The sequence below is a fragment of the Leopardus geoffroyi genome, chromosome X, assembly GCF_018350155.1.
Source record: "Leopardus geoffroyi isolate Oge1 chromosome X, O.geoffroyi_Oge1_pat1.0, whole genome shotgun sequence".
NCBI classification, from domain to species: Eukaryota; Metazoa; Chordata; class Mammalia; order Carnivora; family Felidae; genus Leopardus; species Leopardus geoffroyi.
The window spans coordinates 17,658,465-17,682,045 of record NC_059343.1 but is presented as its reverse complement, the minus strand read 5'-3'; the positions used below and the strand labels follow the sequence as shown (position 1 = coordinate 17,682,045).

General features: G+C 36.7%; 1 protein-coding gene across 6 annotated transcripts in view; it reads right to left on the bottom strand.

The window, feature by feature from the left end:
- Positions 1-23,581, bottom strand: part of CNKSR2 (connector enhancer of kinase suppressor of Ras 2) — a 298,383-nt gene that overhangs the window by 218,054 nt on the left and 56,748 nt on the right. For all 6 annotated transcript variants that reach the window (XM_045472191.1, XM_045472189.1, XM_045472190.1 and 3 more), the window contains exon 2: positions 10,338-10,501. In XM_045472191.1, the coding sequence (XP_045328147.1) occupies positions 10,338-10,501 (164 nt within the window). The remainder of the gene's footprint in view (positions 1-10,337; positions 10,502-23,581) is intronic.

Below are 23,581 nucleotides of genomic sequence, written 5' to 3'. Positions count from 1 at the left end.
AAGACTCTTAAAAACTGAGAATAGGGGCGCCTGGGTGGCGCAGTCGGTTAAGCGTCCGACTTCAGCCAGGTCACGATCTCGCTGTCCGTGAGTTCGAGCCCCGCGTCACGCTCTGGGCTGATGGCCCAGAGCCTGGAGCCTGTTTCCGATTCTGTGTCTCCCTCTCTCTATGCCCCTCCCCCGTTCATGCTCTGTCTCTCTCTCTGTCCCAAAAATAAATTAAAAAAAAAAAAAAAAAACTGAGAATAAACTGAAGGTTGATGGGAGGTGGGAGGGAGGGGAAAGTGGGTGATGGGTATTGAGTAGGGCACCTGTTGGGATGAGCACTGGGTGTTGTATGGAAACCAATTTGAGAATAAATTTCATATTAAAAAATTAAAATTAAAATTAAAAACAAAACAAAAAAACAAAAAAAAATAAAGTTAGAGTCCATTTAAAAAAAAGAGAGGAACCTAATCAATCAACCTGTAATGTAACATTCACTCTATAGCCATTAGCACCTATAAAACATTAATTTGTCTCTTTATATATAATACTCACATTTCAAATAGTTTTTGTTTAGAAAAGGTCAGAATAATTTAAAAAGGATAATACAGTTGTTATAAATAAAAATATGAAGGCAAAGTAAAAATACTTTGAAGCCTTCAAAATTTAAGATAATACTGAAATTACTTTTTTCAATGCAACTCAAGAATTAGAGAATAAAAAATCTTCTGGACAAAACCTGGAAGGATACCCTGAGAGAACTCCTTAACTGAAACCTAAGGGAAATTGTTGAATTTTTATCTTGAATGGGTGTTGTACTTTGTCAGATGCTTTTTCTGCAACTATTGAAATGATCATAGGGTTCTTATCCTTTCTTCTATTAATGTGCTGTATTAGGTTGATTGATTTGCAAATATTAAACCACCCTAGAAACCCAAGAATAAATTCCACTTGACCATGGTGAATGATTTTTTTAATCGTACTGCTGGATTCTATCTGCTAGCATTTTATTGAGAATTTTCGCAACTATGTTCATGAAAGATATTGGCCTATAGGTTTCTTTTTTTAGTGGAGTCTTTGTGTGGTTTTGGTATCAGGGTAACACTGGCCTCATATAATGAATTTGGAAGTTTTCCTTCTTTTCTAGCTTTTGGAATAGTTGAGAAGAAAAGGTATTAGCTATTCTTTTAATGTTTGATAGATTTCACATGTAAAGCATCGAGCCCTGGACTTTTGTTTGTTAGGAGTTTCTTGATTGCTGATACAGTGTCCTTGCTGGTTATCGGTCTGTTCAAGTTTTCTATTTCTTCCTGTTTCAGTTTTGGTAGTTATATGTTTCTAGGAATTTTTCCATTTGTTCCAAGTTGTCCAATTTGTTGGCATATAGTTTCTCATCATATTCTCTTATAATTGTATTTCTGTGGTGTTGGTTGTTATTTCTCCCCTCATTTGTGATTTTATTTGTGTCTTTTTTCTTTTTGATACGTCTGGATAGAGATTTATCATTTTTATTGATGTTTTTCAGAGAACCAGCTCCTGGTTTCATTGATCTGTTGTTTTTTTAGTTTCTGTGTCATTTATTTTGGCTCTATTCTGTATGATTTCCTTCCTTCTTCTGGCTTTAGGCTTCATTTTTTGTCCTTTTTCTAGCTCCTTTAGGTGCAAGGTTAGACTGTTTCTTTGAGATTTTTCATGCCTCTTGAGCTACGCTTGTATTGCTATATACTTCCCTCTTAGGACTGCTTTGTTGGACTCCTTTGTTTTCATTTTCATGTTTCCATGTAGTTTTAAATTTTTTCTTTGGTTTTCTGGTTAACCCATTTGCTGTTTGGTAGCATGTTGTTTAACCTGCATGTATTTGTGGTCTTTTCAAATTTTTTTCTAGTTGACTTTTAGTTTTACAGTGTTGTGGTCAGAACAGGTGCATGGTATAATTTCAATCTCTTTGTACTTGTTGAGATCCATTTTGTGATCTTATATGTGATCTATTCTGGAGAATGTTCCCTATTCAATTAAGATGAATGTATATTCTGCTGGTTTAGGATAGAATGCTCTGAATATATCTATTAAGTCTATGTAGTCCAGTGTGCCATTCAAAGCCACTGTTTCCTTGTTTTTCTGTTCAGATGATCTCTCCATTGGTATAAATGGGCTGCTAACATCACCTAGTATTACTGTGTCATCTACTAGGTTGTTTTATGTTTGTTATTAATTGTTTTATATATGTAGGTGGTCCCATTTGGATGCATAAATACTCACATTGTTATTATATCTTTTTGTTGGCTTGTCCCCTTGATGACTATATAGTGCCCTTCTTTGTCTCTTTTTACAGTCTTGTTTTAAAGTCTAGTTTGTTCAATAGAAGTATTGCTACTCCAGCTTTCTTTTGAGATCCATTTGTACAATAAATTGTTCTCTGCCCCCTCAATGTCAATTTACAAGTTTCTTTAGGTCTAAAATGAGTCTCTTGTAGGCAGCATATAGATGGGTCTTGTTTTTTTATCCATTTTGACACCTTATGTCTTTTGATTGGAGCAGTTCACTTACATTCAAAGTAATAAGCGGTAGATACAAATCTATTTAGTTCCATTTTATTACCTTTTTTCTCATTGTTTTTGGAGATTTTCTCTGATCCTTTCTTGTCTTTGTCATTTTTGGTCTCTCCTTTTCACTCAAAGAGTCCCCTCTAATATTTCTTGCATGGCTGGTTTAGTGGTCATGAATGCCTTTAGTTTTTGTTTGTCTGGGAAACTCTTCATTTTTCTTTCTACTCTGATAGCCTTGCTGGATAGAGTATTCTTGGCTGCAGATTTTTCCTATTCAGCACTTTGAATACATCATGCCATTGCCTTCTGGCCTCCTAAGTTTCTGTCAGGAAATTTCCAGCTACCTTTATGGGTGTTTCCTTGTAAGTTAGGGACTTACTGGCTACTTTTAAGATTTTTTTCTTTATCACTATATTTTGCAATTTAATTACAATACATCTTGGTGTTGGCCTGCTTTTGTTGATCTTGATGAGAGTTCTCTGTGCCTCCTGTATCTGGATGTCCATTTCCTTATCCAGATTAGGGAAGTTTTCAGTTATTATTTCTTCAAGTAAATTTTCTGCCCCCTTTTCTCTCTTCTTCTTCTAGGACTCCTATAATATGAATGTTATTAAATTTGATGGAATCACTGATTCCCTAAATCTATTCTTGTGTTGCATAATCCTTCTCTCTTTTGTTCAGTTTCATTCTTTCCTATTATTTTGTGGTCTAGGTCACTAATTCATTCCTCTGCTTCTTCCAGCCTGCTGTTCATTTCATCAGGCCTCTTTCCAATCCGTTTACTGCATTTTTTCATCTCCGATTCTTTTTAACTCTTTTATCTTTGTGGTAAGGGTCTCACTGATGTCTTCTATTCTCAAACCCACTGAGTCGCCTTAGGATTATTATTTTAAATTCTCCAACAGGCATGTTACTTTTATTGGTTTCACTTAGATATCTGGCAGTGGACTTATCTTGTTCTTTCTTTTGGGATCAATTCCTCCATCTTAGCCTTTTGTCTCAGTCTCTGTCTTCTCTGTGTTAGAAAAGCCAATATGTCTCCTGCCCTTGAAAGTAATGGCCTTATGAAGAAGAGGTCAAGTAGTGTCCATATCTTGGTGCTTCAGGGGGTGTCTGGTGTGTGGTGCATGTACTCTGCTGTTGTGTTTTGGCTGCTCTATCCTCAGGCCAGTCATCTGCATAGGCTCTTCTTGCCTATTGTGGGCAGTGTTTGGTCCCTGGCCTGAATGTGACAAATTTTAACTAGGTGTGCTCTAGTCTGCTTGTGAAATGAGACCTGACACTAGCTCCACCAGAATTGAGGCCTGGCAAGGCTCTCTGGTTGGGCAACATGGTGGGGGCAGGGGTTTATGCTGGTCTTCTGGGGCAGGAGCCCACTGTGTAGGGACTGAGGCAAGCTTGACTGAGGAGGGCAGCCCCACTAGGATGTAGGGGGTGGGTAGGGCTTGGTATAAGCAAGTTAGGCAGCCAATGTTCATTCTTTACTACTTCCTGCAAGTATTCTGGGTTTATATTGAGGGATGGGCAAGGGAAATGGTACCAGCCAGCTCCTTTGTTTCTGGGGAGACAGCTCTGTGAAAGCTGCCTCTCAGGGATACACTCTGAGTGAATACTTTCTCCCCTGTCTACCCCACGTGTTCCTCAGATCATTGTTTCCATGCTGTCTACCCCTGGGTTGTTTGCCTACCTTCTCTTCAGGAGCAGTAGAGTGCCGTCTGGACCCTATCACAGCCAAGCCTGCTGACCTTTAAAACTCCGGGATTTAAGCCCTGCTGTTTTCAAGAAGTCATGAAATTCAGCCCCTCTTATTTTCCAAGACAATGCCTTTGGGAAAATGTTTTTCTTGTGTGTTCCCATGTGCTTCTCTCTCTCTAGCCTTTCTCCATGACCAGGGCTCCTGCCCCTCTACAGCACTGCCATTTGTTTCTCACCTAAACCACATCTCCACACTTCCTATGTTCTTTGATGTAGTAGTCTCTTTTCTCCCTTTAGTTGTGGAGTTTGTTCTGTCCATCTTCAGGTCAATTTCTGAGGTATTTAGGATGATTTAATAGTTATCAAGTTGTGTTCTTGGGACAAGACAAGGCTAGGGACCTCCTACTCTGCCACCATCTTCCTGTCCTGCCTATTCTCTCAACTTTTAAAAAGTGCAGATTTATTCATTACAGACTTGCTTTTTACTGGATATGCATGGGGAAATTATGTATTATTACTGATATAGAAAGGACTACATCACAAAAACAAAAGCTTAGCCCTGAAATGTAGTTAGCTATTTTCTTTGTCCTATATGTTACCTATTTGTTTATTTGTAGTCTGCCAGGAAACAATTGTGGCTACACTGATTTAACACAGCCAGTCTATTCGTACTGTTCTTCCTTTTAATTATATTCATGTGAAAGCACAGGAAAGAAAGAAATGAAGGATATATTTAACATTTTAGAAGATCACATTTGCTATATCCTCACTAGTAGCAAATTCTCTAAACACTTAACAAAATATTCAATATTGGCACCACACATTTTACAATGTCAATGCTATTTTATTCAGAGCTCTTAATTTGATTGCATCACATAGCAGGTGTTTAGGTTTTATAATACTTTGCTTTATAAATATGAGTGAGTCGTAAAAAGATTGCTTTAATGAATATTTTTTAGAAATGAATTATTTTGAGATGAATGAACCAAGCAATTATGTTGCAAAGAAACAAATCCTAGCAATTTCAGACATCTAAATTTTCATGCAAAATACCTATTATATGAAAAGTAAATGAAGAATCAAATGAAAGCTGTTCTTATCCTGTCATAAACGATCCACTTACACTTCCCAATAACAAGGTGTATTGTCAGAGCATAAATTAAGGGCTATACATTAAGCTATATATTTTATTTATGCTTACTCTTGCAGTTAATATACAAAGCTCTCTATTGAGGCATACTAAATGAGAGCATAACAGCAGGAAAGAGTTAACATACCTCCAAATCATGAACAGCTTACTTCTTTCTAGAATAACATGGTACAAACAATATAGCTGGTGTTTAAATAAATACATGTTGCATGAATGAACATGTTACTAAAGAAACCTTTGATTTTCATCAACTGCCATAACATTTATTCCCCATCAGTACTAACTTTAAAATAAGACAGATGAAAATATTCCATAGCTTGAAAGAAACAAAGAAATTTGGTGAATTTTTTGTGTCTTCCTTATATTAGGAACAGAAACTTCAGAGTCAGAGGCAAGAGAAAAATTTACAGTTCTCTGGAAAACGGCAGAGAACTTCATTCAGTAAGATAACATTAATTTAATATCTTCTGCATGTAAGCACCGGGCAGAAAGCATACTGAAGAACCAAAATAACCCATCTAAGTGAAAAATTATAATGTGATACAAAATGTAAGTTGCCTTTCTTCCTTTCACTTCCCTCTCTGCACCAGCCAAATCAAAATTCTCATTTTTCTCTGAATACTTCATACTCTTTCACATTTCTGTATTTACATGATATTTCTTCTGCCTAGATAACTTTTCCCCGACTTTCTGTCTGGCAAACATCTACTCATCCTGCAAGTCCCAAAGCAAATCCCACCTACATTTCCTGGATCTCTGGATTCATTATTTCCTTCTGCAATCCTCTGGGATTTTAAAAAAATCTGTATTATCTTTTAATGACTATTGTCTTATTTACTGGACTGTATACATCTTAGGAGCATGGACTGTGCCTTTTTCATCTTTGTAATTCCCATGGTATCACTGTTTGATCATGAATATATAATTGTTAAAATAAGAAATAAAACCAGTAGATGTAACGAAAAAGTAGAAAGCCAGTAGAGACATTAAAGTTTCAAAGAGATATTTCACAATAACCCATTCCCAACAGCACATCTCCTGGTCTAGTCAACTCAGCTTGCTGATGAGGGATCTCATCCCCTAATTTTATAATGGTATGTAGAAGTAAATCAGAATTCACTGCCTAGAAATTTACTTTAAATTCACTGGAAAATATCCGTTCGCATAAATTAGAAGGTATCTGCACTTCTAACTTCCTGATGTATAGTCATTAGGAAGTGGTAGGAGGGAAGTTTGATATTTGACCTCCTTGGGGAATGTAACCAATTTATTGCTGAATAAACACAGAAAGAATGAATTTAATGTGTTTTTTCCCCAAGAAAATGATGCAACACTGTAGTGCTTAAACCCAGAACTGTGGAGGAATTAAAACTCAGCATATGAAGAGATTTACCACAGCTCCATGGTGAGAACATTGAAATAGTCTAAGCATATATCTCTGATGCCATCTTTCTTTTTTTTTTAATTTTTTTTAACGTTTATTGATTTTTTGATAGAGACAGAGCATGAGTGGGGGAGGGGCAGAGAGAGAGAGAGAGGGAGACACAGAATCCGAAGCAGGCTCCAGGCTCTGAACTGACAGCACAGAGCCTGACGCGGGGCTTGAACTCACAGACTGTGAGATCATGACCTGAGCCGAAGTCGGATGCCCAACCGACTGAGCCTCCTAGGTGCCCCTCTGATGTCATCTTTCTAAGTAAGTTTAGGTCAGCAGAGATTGTTAATGACCCAAACTCCAAAGCCTGTAGGTTCAGACTATTTGTGGGTAGAACTGTAATCATCAATCTTACTTCCTTCTTCAAACTGACAGTGTAAAGTTCAGCACGTGAGTGGTTCATCTGTGGAGTCCTGCTTATGAGACATAACACCCTGAACTCTGACACACCCAATTACTTACTGTTATAAAAGACGTGGCAGATAGAGGACTGCTAGATGGTGTGCTCATGTCCAAGCCACTCCCGGTGCACCTTCATGGCCACACTGACTCATATTTGGAGACTAGTATGCAAAACCATGGAAGACTCTTACCTTACCCTGAGTACCATCTCTTATATCTAGCATAATTTCTGTGATCTGATTCTGATAAGGGATAGAGTGCAAGTGCATGCTAGAGTCTAAACTGATTTCTCTTATCTCAGCAATAGGAAAATAAGAAGATCCCCAAACTATCATGTGAAAAATGTCTCAAAACTTTTACAATGCCACTTTCAAAAAATATTTATTCGGCATCCACTATTGCCAGGGATCTGTGGTATACACGAGGTGTTTAATAAGCATAGTTACTTTTGCCACATAGCTTACAATCTAGCAGATGAAACAGACATTAAACTGACAAATATGGAATTACAAAATGAGATGAAGGTTAAAAGAATAACGGTAAGGGGCTAATTTTAGAACAGTCAATGGTGAGAGAATAATTAGAATGTCTTTTTGAGGAAATGACAATTAAGGTTAAGACTGAGATGTCTAAGTGGAAGGTAATATTCAATCAATCTGGTTTCACATTGTAATCTTTTTTAGAAACTGTTTTCAGTCAGGTCTTTCTTTCTTTTTTTTTTTTTTTTAACTAGGCTCCACACCCAATGTGGGGCTTGAACTCATGACCCTGAGGATCAATAGTCACATGCTCTACCAACTGAGACAGCCAGGGACCCCTCAATCACGTTTTTACTTGCTTATTCTAATGGCTTTTAGTGAAATTTGATATTATTGATGTTCCTTAATGAAAAGTACTCCCCATTGCTTTTCTGACAATTCTTTTGAAGTTATCTTCCCGCTTTTCTGACCACACCATAAGCCTCCCCTGCAGCTTCCTCTTCTTCCTTCCCAGCCCAAATGTGGAGCTGAGTCCTTTGTTCATTATATTCTACAGACCCTCCTTGGGTAGATCTGCTCTTTCTCTATGGATTCAATCCTTATATCCTGGAGACTCCTAAATCTCTATCTTTAGCCACTTCTCAACCTCCAAATTCATTTGATCAACTATGTGATGAGGATTTCTTCATGGATAACTCAGAGATGTCTCAAATTCAACAAATCTAAAACTCAATTTATATTCCCAGCTAAATCTATTCTTGATACTACTGTCCATCTTCATTATTGCAAAATCATCTACTCTATCTCTGCAGCTAGAAAGCATGGAATCTTTCTCAACTCCCTTTATCTCATCCCTCATATTCACCACATCTTCTCTATTCCTGTTCCACATCCTTAGTTTAAGCCCTACTGGTAGCCTAAGTAGAGTATTTTACACATTACCAAACAGTTCACCTGGTCTTCAGATTATGCCCACTCCATCCCATCCTTTTCACTACCATCACTTACCTTTTTAAAATAAGTATTCGATCATTCCTACATGGTTTTCCAATATCCACAAAAGAAAGTACAAATCTCTTACCATGATGTTTAGGTACTTTATAGTCTGGGCCTATTCTATATTTTATAGCCTAATCTTCTGCCAATGTTTCCCATGTATTTTTGTCCTCTCAAAAAGTTAACCACAGTTCAAACCTACCAGGTATGCTCTTTATTGTGTGTGCCTGTGTAGGTGTTGTTTTACCTACATGGAAAGCCCTTTGTTCTTGTTCTTCCAAACACATGCTCATCTTACTCTAGGATGCTTTTGCAATATGAACCCATCTATCATAGTCAAAGCTAGCTATTTTCTCTTCTGTGCCCTCATAATACTTAGCTTATACTTTTATTTTGGTAATTATACTATAGTATTGTGATTATTTGTGTGCTACTCTCCACCCCTAAGGCTCTTCAAGAGGGCAGGAACTTACATATGACACACAAGTCCTGGGAGTATTAACTGACAATTGAATTTTTAAGAATTATCTACTCATTTATTATTAATTATCATCTTAATAGTTAACTACTTATTGAATGCCTACTGTGGGCCAGGCAGTGAATTAGGCACTATATAAACACTATCTCATTTGCTTTTCACGACACATCCAAAAGGCAGTTGTTATTATCAACATGTTAAATAAAAAACTAAGGTTGTGATGAAATTACTTGCCCACAAGTGTCAGTAACTGAGCCAAATGTCAATCACAGATGATTATATTACAAGACTCACGTTTTCTTTCTCTCTAGCCCCCTTGCAACTATCTACAAAAATTTAAAATTAATCCGTTGTCACCTTACCCAACATGGAAAAAAAATGTTCCTTTCAGAATATATAATGTGTTATCAGACTCCTGAAGGATTATTTTGACATTGATTTCTCTTGTAAGTTGACAAAATAGACCATATAATGTATAATATTCAATTTTTATTGGAGGTATACATTTAGAACATTCAAATAATTTGATTATTTTAACAATGATGTTTCTAATAGGATTTCTTAATATTTTTGGTACTAAATCAAAACTTTCAGAGGGGAATGGACTTTATAACTGATCATATTCACCTGCATACCCCAAATGATGCTGTGAACACTTCCTTGGTGAGCTCTAACATATGGTTTTGAAGTAACTAAATGTAATGTCACTAGTTGGGTTATAAGCCTCTTTAATTTGTAATTTGGCACTATATAATATACCAAATTTAATGAAGGAGGAAAATACCACTTCTAGTCAGTTGAGAATTAGGAGACTTATAAATTTTTAAAAAATTAAATTATTTTAATTTTTTTTTCAACGTTTATTTATTTTTGGGACAGAGAGAGACAGAGCATGAACGGGGGAGGGGCAGAGAGAGAGGGAGACACAGAATCGGAAACAGGCTCCAGGCTCTGAGCCATCAGCCCAGAGCCTGACGCGGGGCTCGAACTCCCGGACCGCGAGATCGTGACCTGGCTGAAGTCGGACGCTTAACCGACTGCGCCACCCAGGCGCCCCCAAAATTAAATTATTTTAAATAGAGAAGAAAAAAGAAGGGAAGAAACAAAAAAAAGGGAAAAAAATTTAAATGAAATAAAACAAGTTTCACTTTCCACCAGTTAATGTCCTTACCAGTGCACACAGAAGATCAACTGCTTCCAAGATCAATTCCTGATGGCCAATGCGGCTGACCCCCAGATCTTCTAGTTCCTGATGTGTAATGCGCAGCAGCTGGTCTCCACTGATCTTCTCCCTCTCAAAGTTCTTAATATACTGCTGCAAACAATCATCAAGACCTGCAAAAGAAAAAATATGGAAGACAAGAATGAAACAAACAGTTTAGCCAAACAAAGAGAAAAAATAAAATAAGCATTAACTCCTACCAAGTCACAAGTTAACTCCATTTCAACTCTGGACTAGTCCACTTTTTTCCAACCTACATCTTGGCTGCAGGAGGAAAAAAAAAACCCACTTCATCATATCCCTAGTTGTTAGGCTCCTATTTGAATTTTACTCAGTAATTACTGGAAATCTTTAAGTCACTTCTTAAGCGGCTCTCTTTGTTGCTTATTTCATAAAGTGTGTTAGTAAGCAGATTGTGCCCACTTCTAAACTTATCTGCACCTCACTCCCCCTTTCTTCTTCAACTCCACTGCAGAGGGAGAGGCATCTTTCTTCCTATATAAGACCTATTGATCTTCCTGTGCTCTGGAATCCCATCTTCTGCCACATTAACATTACTTCAACAATTAAAAAATTAAACACTCTTTATTTCAACCATTTCCTAGCCAATGACTCCTATATTCGAACCTCTGCTATCTTAAAAAACAAAATAAACAAAACAAAAACTTTTCCTTGTTTTCTTTGATCCTGTGTTCCCCACTAGTTTGTTCTTCCCTACACAGCCAAGCCCCTTACCTCCCCACTACACCTGCAATAAACTCCCTAATCCACTAACATTTGGATTTCATCCAAATCCAAAAGTGGAATCCAGAGTGGATACATTTTTCAGGATTACCCAGGGCACTTCATAAGTGATTAGCTTGGCTACAGATTGGGTCAGCATCAATCGCCTATGAATTTCATACATATGATACAAATGATGAACAAATGATGAACTGGAGTAACAAGATTACTTCTCTCTAGATTTTTAAGTAAGAGATACCAAGAAAATGAGGCAACTAGCAAAAACTAACAGGTCTTGATTTTAAATCAGGCCATCTAGATTAAATATTGTCCATCTAGATTAAACCAGTTTTATGGTTTTTCTGCTGAGTCACTCACTATCCCCTCCAATTCATCTTCCCCAACATAAAAATTCTTTAAAAAAATTTTAAGTTTATTTATTTATTTTGAGAGACAGAGAGAGAGAGAAAGAGTGAAAGAGAGAGAGAGAGAGAGAGGAAGTGTGAGCAGGGGAGGGCCACACAAAGAGGGAGAGAGAGAGTATACCAAGCAGGCTCTGTGCTAACAGCAGGGCTCAAATTCACAAACCAGGAGCTGAGCTAAAACCAAGAGTCAGACTCTTAACCAATTAAGCAACCCAGGTGCCCCTAAAAATTTTTGTCATTTTTTTCCTCAAAACTTTTCAGTTTCCTCATATTTATGACGGAATAATATCTGAACTCCTGTATATAGTGTTCAAGGCCCTTTCTGATCTGGACCTTGCCTTCCTATACAGACTCCACACTTCCCAATCTCCCAGTCTACAGATCTCCATTACAAAAATGTCAACATTGTATTAAATTTTGTTCTCATCTCTGTGTGCCCAATACATAGCCTGGAAATTCCTTGAAGTTTGGCAGTGTATCTTCTAAATGAAAACCCAGGACTGAGCACAGTGACTAACACAGAGTAGGGCTCAATAAGTGTAAAATGAACAAATCAGATGTGTAATTTTATGCTATATCACCTGGTTGGGGAAAATCAGGAACATTTTATTTTATTTTTTTTAATATGAAATTTATTGCCAAATTGGTTTCCATATAACACCCAGTGCTCATCCCAACAGGTGCCCTCCTCAATGCCCATCACCCACTTTCCCCTCCCTCCCACCCCCCATCAACCCTCAGTTTACTCTGTTTTTAAGAGTCTCTTATGGTTTGCCTCCCTCCGGAACATTTTAAATAAGAGCTAAATCTAAAATCAAGAGTGGAGAGAAAGAACATTTGGTACATGGCATTTTGAGGCACTCATGTCTTGATACATTGCAGAATAATATGAGACAAAATGTTATTATTTTGAGTTGATTTTTCTAGATTCTTCTATGTAAAGGAATGATAAAAGATCTCCTAGAGCACCAATGCCACCAACATCATCATTAAGGTTACAGACCAAGTCACATAATATGTGGCAGTGTAGAAATAAGGGAGAGAGGCTTATCTTACATCTCATTAACTGGTGCCTAAGTTAACTATCAAGGCATACTACTCCATAATATAGCATTTTGGCTCCCATACTTAAAATGTAAAATATATGACAAATATACAGCTAGGATATTATAATACAATTATAGTAATCCCACTTTGTGATAATATGCATATTTATAAACCAAAAGGTACTTTTATGTACACTTTTTTCTTACTTGAATTACAAATAATTAATGACCTTATAATTTTAGAGTTTTGACTGAAAGGCCAAAATCAACATCTGAAATCTGTATATGCATAAAATATGGCCCAAACAGGGAGGAGGGCACTTGTTGGGATGAGCACTGGGTGTTGTATGGAAACCCATTTGACAATAAATTATATTAAAATAAAAAAATAAAAATAAAAGTAAAAACAAAAAAAATATGTGAAAAAAAGAAAGAAAATACGGCCCCAAAAGCCATCTACAAAAACCACAAAAATCAATACATTATAATATTGGGCTATAGGCCTGAATGTCATGATTCCAGAATCTATACAGCATACATGCAATAATTAAATCTCACTCACTCATACACAATTTTATTTAAAGTGGAACTGTCCCATTTTCAAGAATGAGAAATTATTTAGGGATCATATGACTAGTCTTCAATACTCTAATATTTATTCACTAGATAAAATGAGAATATATACCAAATTTTAAAAATATTGTCTACCCTTTTTTTAAAGCTCTAATGTTGCATGAATTATTTACTCACTTTCCATCAAACTTTACTCTTTCTTGTTGACATATTTCTAAATAATTATAAGTAAAATTTATAACCTCTACTTAAAAATTCCTATTCTTCTTAAGAAAACATACAGAAAATAAATTTAGATCCATACTCTAAACCACACAAGTGTATCGTGAAGAAAATTGTGCACTTTTGTCAACTGAAACATTAAACTACATGCATTATTGTGTCTAAAGCGACATCCTAAAACCATTAAAAAGAATGCTTGAAATCATTACTATGACATGTGTCTCTGACTTTTTCAATGAATTACACTGCTTTCCATCATCTTTAGGGAAGAGGAATGAACATAATCATGGATCTAGAAGCATGTTCCAAAAATAATGAAACATTTACAAAATGATGACATTTGAGAGATGTCTTAAGGATGTATACATTTCCACTAAAACAACAATATTCCAAAAGATTGAGTAAAATAAATTAATCCAGTATATTGTGGAAGTAGATACGGGAGGTGTAAATTATTACATTTAGTGTTCAAAATATTAAAAACCCATTTAAAATGGTATTAAGAGGATGACTCTATTCCTACTACAGGAAATTTTACTTTATACACCATTTTATACATAATATATGTGCTCGTATCTATAAACTGAACACTCTCTAATATTTACAGCAAAAAATAAAAATGTAAATTCATTTGTTAGAGTTCTGTTGCCACTATTTACTGTGAAGAATAAAGATCGACATATGAAGATTTGTGAGGATTCTGTCCCTTCTGCAAAATAAGGTTAGGAAATTAAAACAAACACATATCAGTCCGATTTCCTTTTGCTTACTCAAATACATGAATGATAATTCGAGGCAGAAGATCCATCTAGTTTTAGTCTAGTTTTCAGTCCCCTTATTTTACTTGACACTGCTTTTTTCCCAAGATCACCAATGACCAAAATCACACCAGACTCAAATGCCTCATTTACAATCTCATTCTCCATAAGCAAGTTATTTATCTATTTCTACAACCATTTTTACAGTCTTAGAACCATCTTAGAAGATTCCCCAATTTAATCTCTTATCTTGTCAGTTAGTGAGAAACATAATTTCTTCATTCAAAATAGCTCTTGCTCTGCCCTTTCATTTCTGATCTCATTGTCACCAGATTACTCATGCTGTACAGCCTGTCCTGATGCCCATCTACTACCCCTGGCACCAGTCTGTTCAGTATATCACTGTCAGATCTCTAAAAACACTCTTTGATCAAGCCATTTCCCAATTCAAAAATATCAAGGACTCTTCCTGCCAAAAGGTTAAAATTCAAAAATGTTTAATTTTTAAGGCTTTTTTAAGGGAGAGGTCTTGGATATCATTATCACTTAGCATTCATGTATTAATTGCAACAACTACTACAAGACAATAAAAGCATTTTATACATTATAAACAGCCAGAAAGTTCATATTACCATGTTTTTCTTCTATGCACAAGTAGTATATAATGATAATTGATCCAGCAAAAGACAATTCCCATTTAAGATTTTGTGATACTTCAAGCTCTGACTTCACTCAAGTCATGATCTCGTGGTTCATGAGTTCGAGCCCCGCATCAGGCTCTGTGCTGACAGCTCAGAGACTGGAGCCTGCTTGGGATTCTGTGTTTTCCTCTCTGTCTGTCCTTCCCCCACTTGTACTCTGTCTCTCTGTCTCTGTGTGTGTGTCTCTCTCTCAAAAATAAACTAAAAAAATTTAAAAAATTAAAAAAATAAGATCTTGTAGTACTCCCTAAACCAACTGAAAAGGATGAAATTATATTCAACAGCATGTTGGCACTAAATGACTTTACTGTATTCTAACTATTGGAAAACTCACTAACCTATGTATGTAATATACAAACTACTTAAAAGATACCCAGAATATTTAATAAATCAAATTCCTGAAGTATTTTAGAAAAATGAAATTTTTCTCTAGAACCTATAAAGTTAAAAATCTGTTTAATAATTCCCATACAGTTCTGGGATGATACAGCCTTATAAATTCTTGATTTAATTCAGAGATGAGCAGCCCATCACTCTTACGTAGTAAATAGAAGTATATTTACTCCTTGATATTCTTTTAATTATACTCCAGTTTATATTTTGTTCAACCAAAAAGAAAATAAGAAAAATTTTTCCTCAAAAACACCTATGCCACTAAACAATTCTAAATTCCAATAAAAAAAGGCAGTAACTGTTTTAATAAGTGAGAAACAACATGAATAAGAATAACAAAATGTGGGCAACCATACTTTGAAATACTACCCAGCAATAAAAAAATGATATATACTTGGATGGATCTCAAGGATCTCACTGAGTGAAAATTGCAAATCTGAAAGAAGTTACTCAATGATTTCATTTATAGTACATACTGAAAAAGGCAAAACTATAGCAACAGAAAGGAAATCAGTAGTTGCCAGGGATTGGGAATGTAAAGAGGCTATGACTATGAAGCAGCAGGAGGGAGTTTTTTGGGGGTGATGAAACAGTTTTGTATCCTGACTGTGGTACTGGTTACATAATTCTATAAATATGTTGAAACTCATACAACCCTAACACCAAAAAACTCAATTTTACTCTGTAAATTAAAAAAAATTAAATTACAAACGGATTACAGGCTATCAAACATTTGGAAAATACTATTAAACTCAAAATTTAGTTAAAAATTTTTCCTTCTGGCATTTTATCATGGCATTTGATATAAAAGACCCAGACCAGGGAACAATGTTTCTGGCAGTGTATTCAGCAACTATATATTAAGCACCTACTAAGATTAGTGTCGTGCATATTAATGCATTTAACTACCTTTGAAAAGACTGCTTTGCTCTGCTGTCTGGCAGAGCTGAAAGCTATAAACAGAATTCTGAGAAGCTGTATATGACGCAGGGTATGCAGACTAATGCATTAGAAAACCAATCACTGCCTGTTGTCTCTGAAGACATCTTATAAGGCCAGGCCCCAATCTGCTGATCATTGCCATTTCTACTCTTCTCAGACCTAATTTTTTTCTCTAACAATATAATGCTGTCTTTAAGATACAAACTAAAAAAAATCAAGACTGGGAAACAATATGAAATTGTTCCATTTTGCAAAAATAATTCAGCCTCCTTGCAATCTGTTTCTGGTTCTTCATTTTAAACCAGAGTAGATTTTTAATGCCAGGCAACTTTAAAATGAATTTCAAAGAAATATCTGGTTGAAAATTCCCCTCTTTAGAAAAGACCAACAGAAAGCAAAAATAAAGAAGAAAACTTTATCAGCACTGAAACCAGGAGACATTGCTAACCACCTAAAAGACAGACTAAAGATGCAATGTTACAAAATAAAAAAGGTACTAGAAGAAATCTAGGTTCTGTATCAAACCAGAGCAAGAAACAGTGAAGAAAAAAGACAGATATGTTTGACTACATAAAAATTAAGTTTTTGTTATGACATATCAAATCAGAATATTCACAAAAAAAGTACTTAAAATATATCCAGTGATACACTACATGAAGTCCAACTAAAGAGGACAAAGTAACCCATGGACATACTATCAAGCTGCTTAAAATTTCTCAGTTTTAAAATACTGATATATGGTAATCTGAGATTGCAACCTGAAAATGTGTGTCACACAAAACAATGTCTGAATGGTTTTATAATTTTGTAATTTTTAAAGTTGTGTATCCCAAACGTGGTAAAGGAGCTGGACAAGCAGTTTTTCTCAAAGTGATTTTCAGGACAGCTTGCAAACAAACTTTTAAATGCTCTTTAAGTAAACACAAAATAAACTCTAAATCTTATACGATTATTCTGCACTTTCATATTTTAATTTTAAAAACAAAGTCTAAAATGATTTTAATGACATGTTCAGTAAGCAAAGACTGACTGCTTTTATAGTGAGGCTTAAAGCTATTAGATACCTAAGAATTCACATAGAATATTTTTCAAAGATCACACTTTCTCCCTCAAATTAATAGTCCATTTCAGGGGTGCCTGGGTGATTCCGTTGGTTGAGCATCTGACTCTTGATTTCGGCTCGGGTCATGATCCCATGGTCATGAAATTGAGCCCTAGGTCTGGCTCTGTGCTAAATGTGGAGCAAGCCTACTTGAGATTCATTCTCTCTCTCTCTCTCTCTCTCTCTCTCTCTCTCCTTCTGCCCCTGTTCCCAGCTTGTGCTCTAAAATAAAATAAAATAAAATAAAAACAGTCCACTACAGAGACGTTTGTAACTAACACTGAAACTCTTTGTTTCTTTGCAAGTCTTCACAGTCTTTGCTAATAATAATTTATTAACAGAAAAGTGACTTTAATAAAAAAGGTAGACCAAGCATAAGGAATTAGTTGCAAATCTAGAGATTAGTGAAGTCTTTCATTTTACAACTTAATAGGTAATCATTTTTTATTTGTTTGTTTGTTTAAGGAAGCTTAAGGGCATCTAAGCCTTACATCTTTCATTCTAACATTCAAGAACCTCCAAGTTCAGGCCCCAACCTATTTTTATAACATTATCTCTAACACATTCATATATCCTATTCTGCAGCCAAAGTCAACAACTCAACTATTTCCTTAATGTGATTATTCCTATTACCCAGAATAATATTTACATATTCTACATACTTAATTGTTGAAATCATTCCAGGTTTTGATCACTGAATCAGGTGGATCTCTCTTCTCTTTATATCTATGGATTTTACACTTATGGCATTTATTTATTACTCACGCTGTTTGTTATAATGTTTGTATTAGTATCTTATTACCCCCAACAGATTATAGAACCCTGAAGGATAGCATCATTGACTCCCTCCATACAGCAATGGGCAGAGCAAGCATCTGATACATATTCAGTCATTCCTTTATTTAATTAATATTTACAGAGGTAATTACTATGTGCTAGGCACTGGGAATCAAATGCCAAACAAAAACTAACATGGCCATTGACTTTATGGAGTTGATAGAATACTGAAGGTGACCATTAAACATTAATTATTTGATTGACAAAATAGATGTATAAACACAAGCTATGATAATCATCATGAAGGAAAAAAAATACACAGCGCTATGAGAAACAAAAAAGTAGACTTAACCATATACTGAGGTGGCAAGTCAAGAATGGAAGGCTTACTTGAGAGATCGATGACTATATTATGATCCACAAGCTTAAAAATGGTTAAAGGAGGAGGAGTGGAAAATTCAACCAACAGAAACAACATATGCAAAGATTGTGTGCTACAAAAAGAAACACCACACATTTGAAAAACTGAAAGAAGTTTATGTGTCTGAAATGCAGAGATAAGACAATGAAGCAAGAGGGGGTTAGAGAGATGGGCCAGAGGCAACATGATGCAGGATCTTGTAGTCCATGGTCAGAATCCTAACCATGACCCTAAAAGCAATGAGGAGGCACTGAAGGATTTGAAAGAGACAGCATTAAAAGTGTTTTGTGAGCATTACTCCAGCTGTAGTATAGTAAATGAATTGTAGGCTGCCAAGAGAGAGAGGCAGGTTGGATGACATTTTTTTGTTAATTTAAAATTTTTAAAAATGTTAATTTATTTACTTAGGAAGAACACAAGCAGGAGAGGGGCACGGAAAGAGGGAGAGAGAGAATCCCAAGCAGGCTCCACACTGTCAGCTCAGAACCCAATGCAGGGCTTTAACACACAAACCGTGAGATTGTGACCTGAGCTGAAGTTAGAGGCTTAACTGACTGAGCCATCCAGGCACCCCAGGTTGGGTGACATTTGAAATAATCTAATTATCAAAAAGTAGTTGTTTGTCCAAGGATGATGGCAGGAAAGGAAGAGAAGACTGGAAAGAAGATAAAATCATGCAGGAATTGGTGCTGGATTAGATGTGATGGAGGGGAGACCATGGGAAGGAAGATGACACCTACATTTCTGAATTACAGAAATGGATTAATGGTGACATTATTCACAGACAATGGAAATACCACAGAAGTAGTTTAGGGTAGCTGGCTCTCTTCTGGACATTTGGGATTACAGTTCTTTTGAGACAGGCAGGTATCAATGTTGAGGAGTCAGTCAAAAATAAAGGTCTGCTCTGGAGAAGTATATTTAAAAGTTATGGGTATACAAGTATAAAATGGAAGCCATGAGTATTACTGAGACTAAACAGGAAAAAGGAATAGAGTGAAAAGAGGATTTAGAATTGAACCAGAAGACTCCAAAATGGAAACACTTGTTACAGAGAAACCTACAAAGAAAACTAAGGAAGTGCAGCCAGAGAGGAATGAAAAAAAGACATGAAGAAAAGTGGTGTCATGGAATCCAACAGAAGAAAATGTTTCAAGATTGGCAGTAAAGGACAATGGTAAAAACACAACAAACAAACAAACAAACAAACAAAAAAACAAACAAATCTTATGGGTCAGATTACTAGAATTCAAAGCCTACCAAGAATTTGACAATTAGGAGATTATCAGTGACTTTAACCAGAAAGTATTGTAATGACACAAATAGAGTGCATAGAAATGTGTCATGTTGGGTCAAAGAGATTATTGTTGTAACAATTTGAGACATGAAGGAAAAAAACCTTTGTGAGATTAAGTAGCTCCCTAAATCTACACAGTACGTAACTGACTGGCAGAGCAAGGATGAAAACCTAGTCCCAGAGGATTCTTAAATCCAATCTGTTTTGACTATATCAGACTTTTTCAAAACTAAAAAAATATATCTTAACAATCAAGTGGGTTTATATGCTTGCAAAAAAGAGTAAATTGAGCTCGACTGAAACATACAGTTATCAAAACAAAGAAGGGATAACACAGGACAGTGGCTAGTAAAATCATAATCTTCCAGACCTACAAGAAAAAGTATTTAAAATTACCAAGGATTGAGGTGTTAAGATGGCAGAGTAGTATGGGGGCCCTGGGCTTGTTTCATCCCTGAAACACAGCTAGACCAGCATCAAACCATTCTGAACACCTAAGAAATAGATATGAGGATTAACGCAACAATCTGTATAACTGGAGCCAGAGAACTTGGCAGGTATGTGGTGTGGAAAGGTGAATTGGGGAGAGAAAAGATGTAGAGGGTAGGGAGCCATTTTTGCAGAGAGAGGACAGAGAGAGGACAGAGAAAGAAAAGAGAAAGGGGGAGAATGCAGTACATCAGGATCGCACAAGAAAAGCACCCCCCCCCCCCACAAAAAAGTAGCTGGAGAGAAAGAGTGAAAACACTTGCAGGGGACTGGACAAAATATCTATTTCCCAGAACCACTGATGAGGAGAAAGGAGAGGGTTTCAATACCACCAGGATTCTATAAACACTGGAGTGCAGAGTCTGAAGGTCTGGAGCTCAGTGTCTAGTGGTGCTCTGGTGAGGAAATAGGTCAAATCCCCAAGAGCAGGCAGCGAAGTATGAGGGGTCTGTGTGCCACACAAGGAGAAGTGGATCCCCTGATTAGAGTGCATGTGGTAGAGACCATACGGCTTCCCTGAGGGCAAAAGCCCATCAGACCCCAGAGAGCAGCCACGTTTACTGATAATGGGACAACGATACCAAAGGACAACAAACCTTGACACTGGCTCTGTGTTGTGATTTGCCATAAACTCTGGGCCTCTGCCACTGTGCAATCACACAAATGTTTTCTGGGACAAGCTGACACCCAGCCATTGCTCGGTGAGACACTTCCCCAGCTGCAGGGGTCTCTGAAGTGTGGGGTTTTGAAATATAGTTCCATCTGAGATAAAACCCTGGAGTGAGGTGCCACCTGGAAGGCAGACAGCTTGGACAAGGACAGGGTCGAGGCAGGGAGTGGATGAGGGCCTGAAACAAGGGAGGGGTGCTTGATCGCAGGTCTGTGAAAGTGAAGGGTTCCTTCCTGCGCCAGAAACTAAGAAGTAGGGTGAAGTCATTTTCACTTGTAGCATGCACATGTGTCCCCACACAGAAATCATACCCAGTAAGCCAAGCAGGGCCACCAAGTGGAGAATGGAGCAGTCATGCCAAGCCCTGCCCACTTGTGACCTCCAGGCACATCCCCCAGAAGACGGGTACAAACCCTTTCCACCTGCTTATTAGTCTATGGACTATAGAGTCCTTCAAAGTTTCAGTTCGAGGGGAAACTGGATGTAACTTCATTTGAGTTTCATTCTGTTTGCTGGTTGATTTGTTCATTTTCTTTGCTTTTGTTTTTGCTTAAGTTGTTTTTTTCTTTTTCTTTCTTTTCTTTCTCTTTCTTGGATACAGAAAGAGCAAATTCTTTTTTACTTATTTTTATTTTTTTACTATATTTTATTTTATTCTATTTTATTATTTAAAATTCTTTATTAAAAACATTTTTAACCTTTTTTTTTCCTTTCCTTTCTCTTTTTTCTCTATTCTATCAAGCATTTCTCAACAAGTAGACTGAAACACACCTAGGATCTGGCTTCCTTTACTTTGTTTTGTTTTTAATTTTTCAATTTTAATATTTTATTTTATTAATCTTTTTCTTCCTTCAAAATTAAAAGATGGAGGAACCACAAAAGGCCCCGAATAGCCAAAGTAATTTTGAAGAAGAAGACCAAAGCAGGAGGCATCACAATCCCAGACTTTAGCCTCTACTACAAAGCTGTAATCCTCAAGACAGCATGGTATTGGCACAAAAACAGACACACAGACCAATGGAATAGAATAGAAACCCCAGAACTAGACCCACAAACGTATGGCCAACTCATCTTTGACAAAGCAGGAAAGAACATCCAATGGAAAAAAGACAGTCTCTTTAACAAATGGTGCTGGGAGAACTGGACAGCAACATGCAGAAGGTTGAAACTAGACCTCTTTCTCACACCATACACAAAAATAAACTCAAAATGGATAAAGGACCTGAATGTGAGACAGGAAACCATCAAAACCTTAGAGGAGAAAGCAGGAAAAGACCTCTCTGACCTCAGCCGTAGCAATCTCTTACTCGACACATCCCCAAAGGCAAGGGAATTCAAAGCAAAAGTGAATTACTGGGACCTTATGAAGATAAAAAGCTTCTGCACAGCAAAGGAAACAACCAACAAAACTAAAAGGCAACTAACGGAATGGGAAAAGATATTTGCAAATGACATATCGGACAAAGGGCTAGTCTCCAAAATCTATAAAGAGCTCACCAAACTCCACACCCGAAAAACAAATAACCCAGTGAAGAAATGGGCAGAAAACATGAAGAGACACTTCTCTAAAGAAGACATCCGGATGGCCAACAGGCACATGAAAAGATGTTCAACGTCGCTCCTTATCAGAGAAATACAAATCAAAACCACACTCAGATATCACCTCACGCCAGTCAGAGTGGCCAAAATGAACAAATCAGGAGACTATAGATGCTGGAGAGGATGTGGAGAAACGGGAACCCTCTTGCACTGTTGGTGGGAATGCAAATTGGTGCAGCCGCTCTGGAAAGCAGTGTGGAGGTTCCTCAGAAAATTAAAAATAGACCTACCCTATGACCCAGCAATAGCACTGCTAGGAATTTATCCAAGGGATACAGGAGTACTGATGCATAGGGGCACTTGTACCCCAATGTTTATAGCAACACTCTCAACAATAGCCAAATGATGGAAAGAGCCTAAATGTCCATCAACTGATGAATGGATAAAGAAATTGTGGTTTATATACACAATGGAATACTACATGGCAATGAGAAAAAATGAAATATGGCCCTTTGTAGCAACGTGGATGGAACTGGAGAGTGTGATGCTAAGTGAAATAAGCCATACAGAGAAAGACAGATACCATATGGTTTCACTCTTATGTGGATCCTGAGAAACTTAACAGAAGACCATGGGGGAGGGGAAGGAAAAAAAAAAAAAGAGGTTAGAGTGGGAGAGAGCCAAAGCATAAGAGACTGTTAAAAACTGAGAACAAACTGAGGGTTGATGGGGGTGGGAGGGAGGGGAGGGTGGGTGATGGGTATTGAGGAGGGCACCTTTTGGGATGAGCACTGGGTGTTGTATGGAAACCAATTTGACAATAAATTTCATATATTAAAAAAAAATTAAAAGATGGAGGAATTCACACCAAAATAAATGCCAGTAAGAAATGACAGCCAGGAATTTAATCAACACAAATACAATTAAGATGTCGGAACTAGAATTTAAAATGATTATAAGGATACAAGCTGGGGTTGAAAAAAGCATAGAAGACACCAGAGAATCCCTTTCTGCATAGATAAAAGAACTACAGTCTAGTCAGTCCAAAATAAAAAAATGTTATAACTGAGATGCAATCTTGAACGGATGCCATGACAGCAAAGGTGGACAAAGCA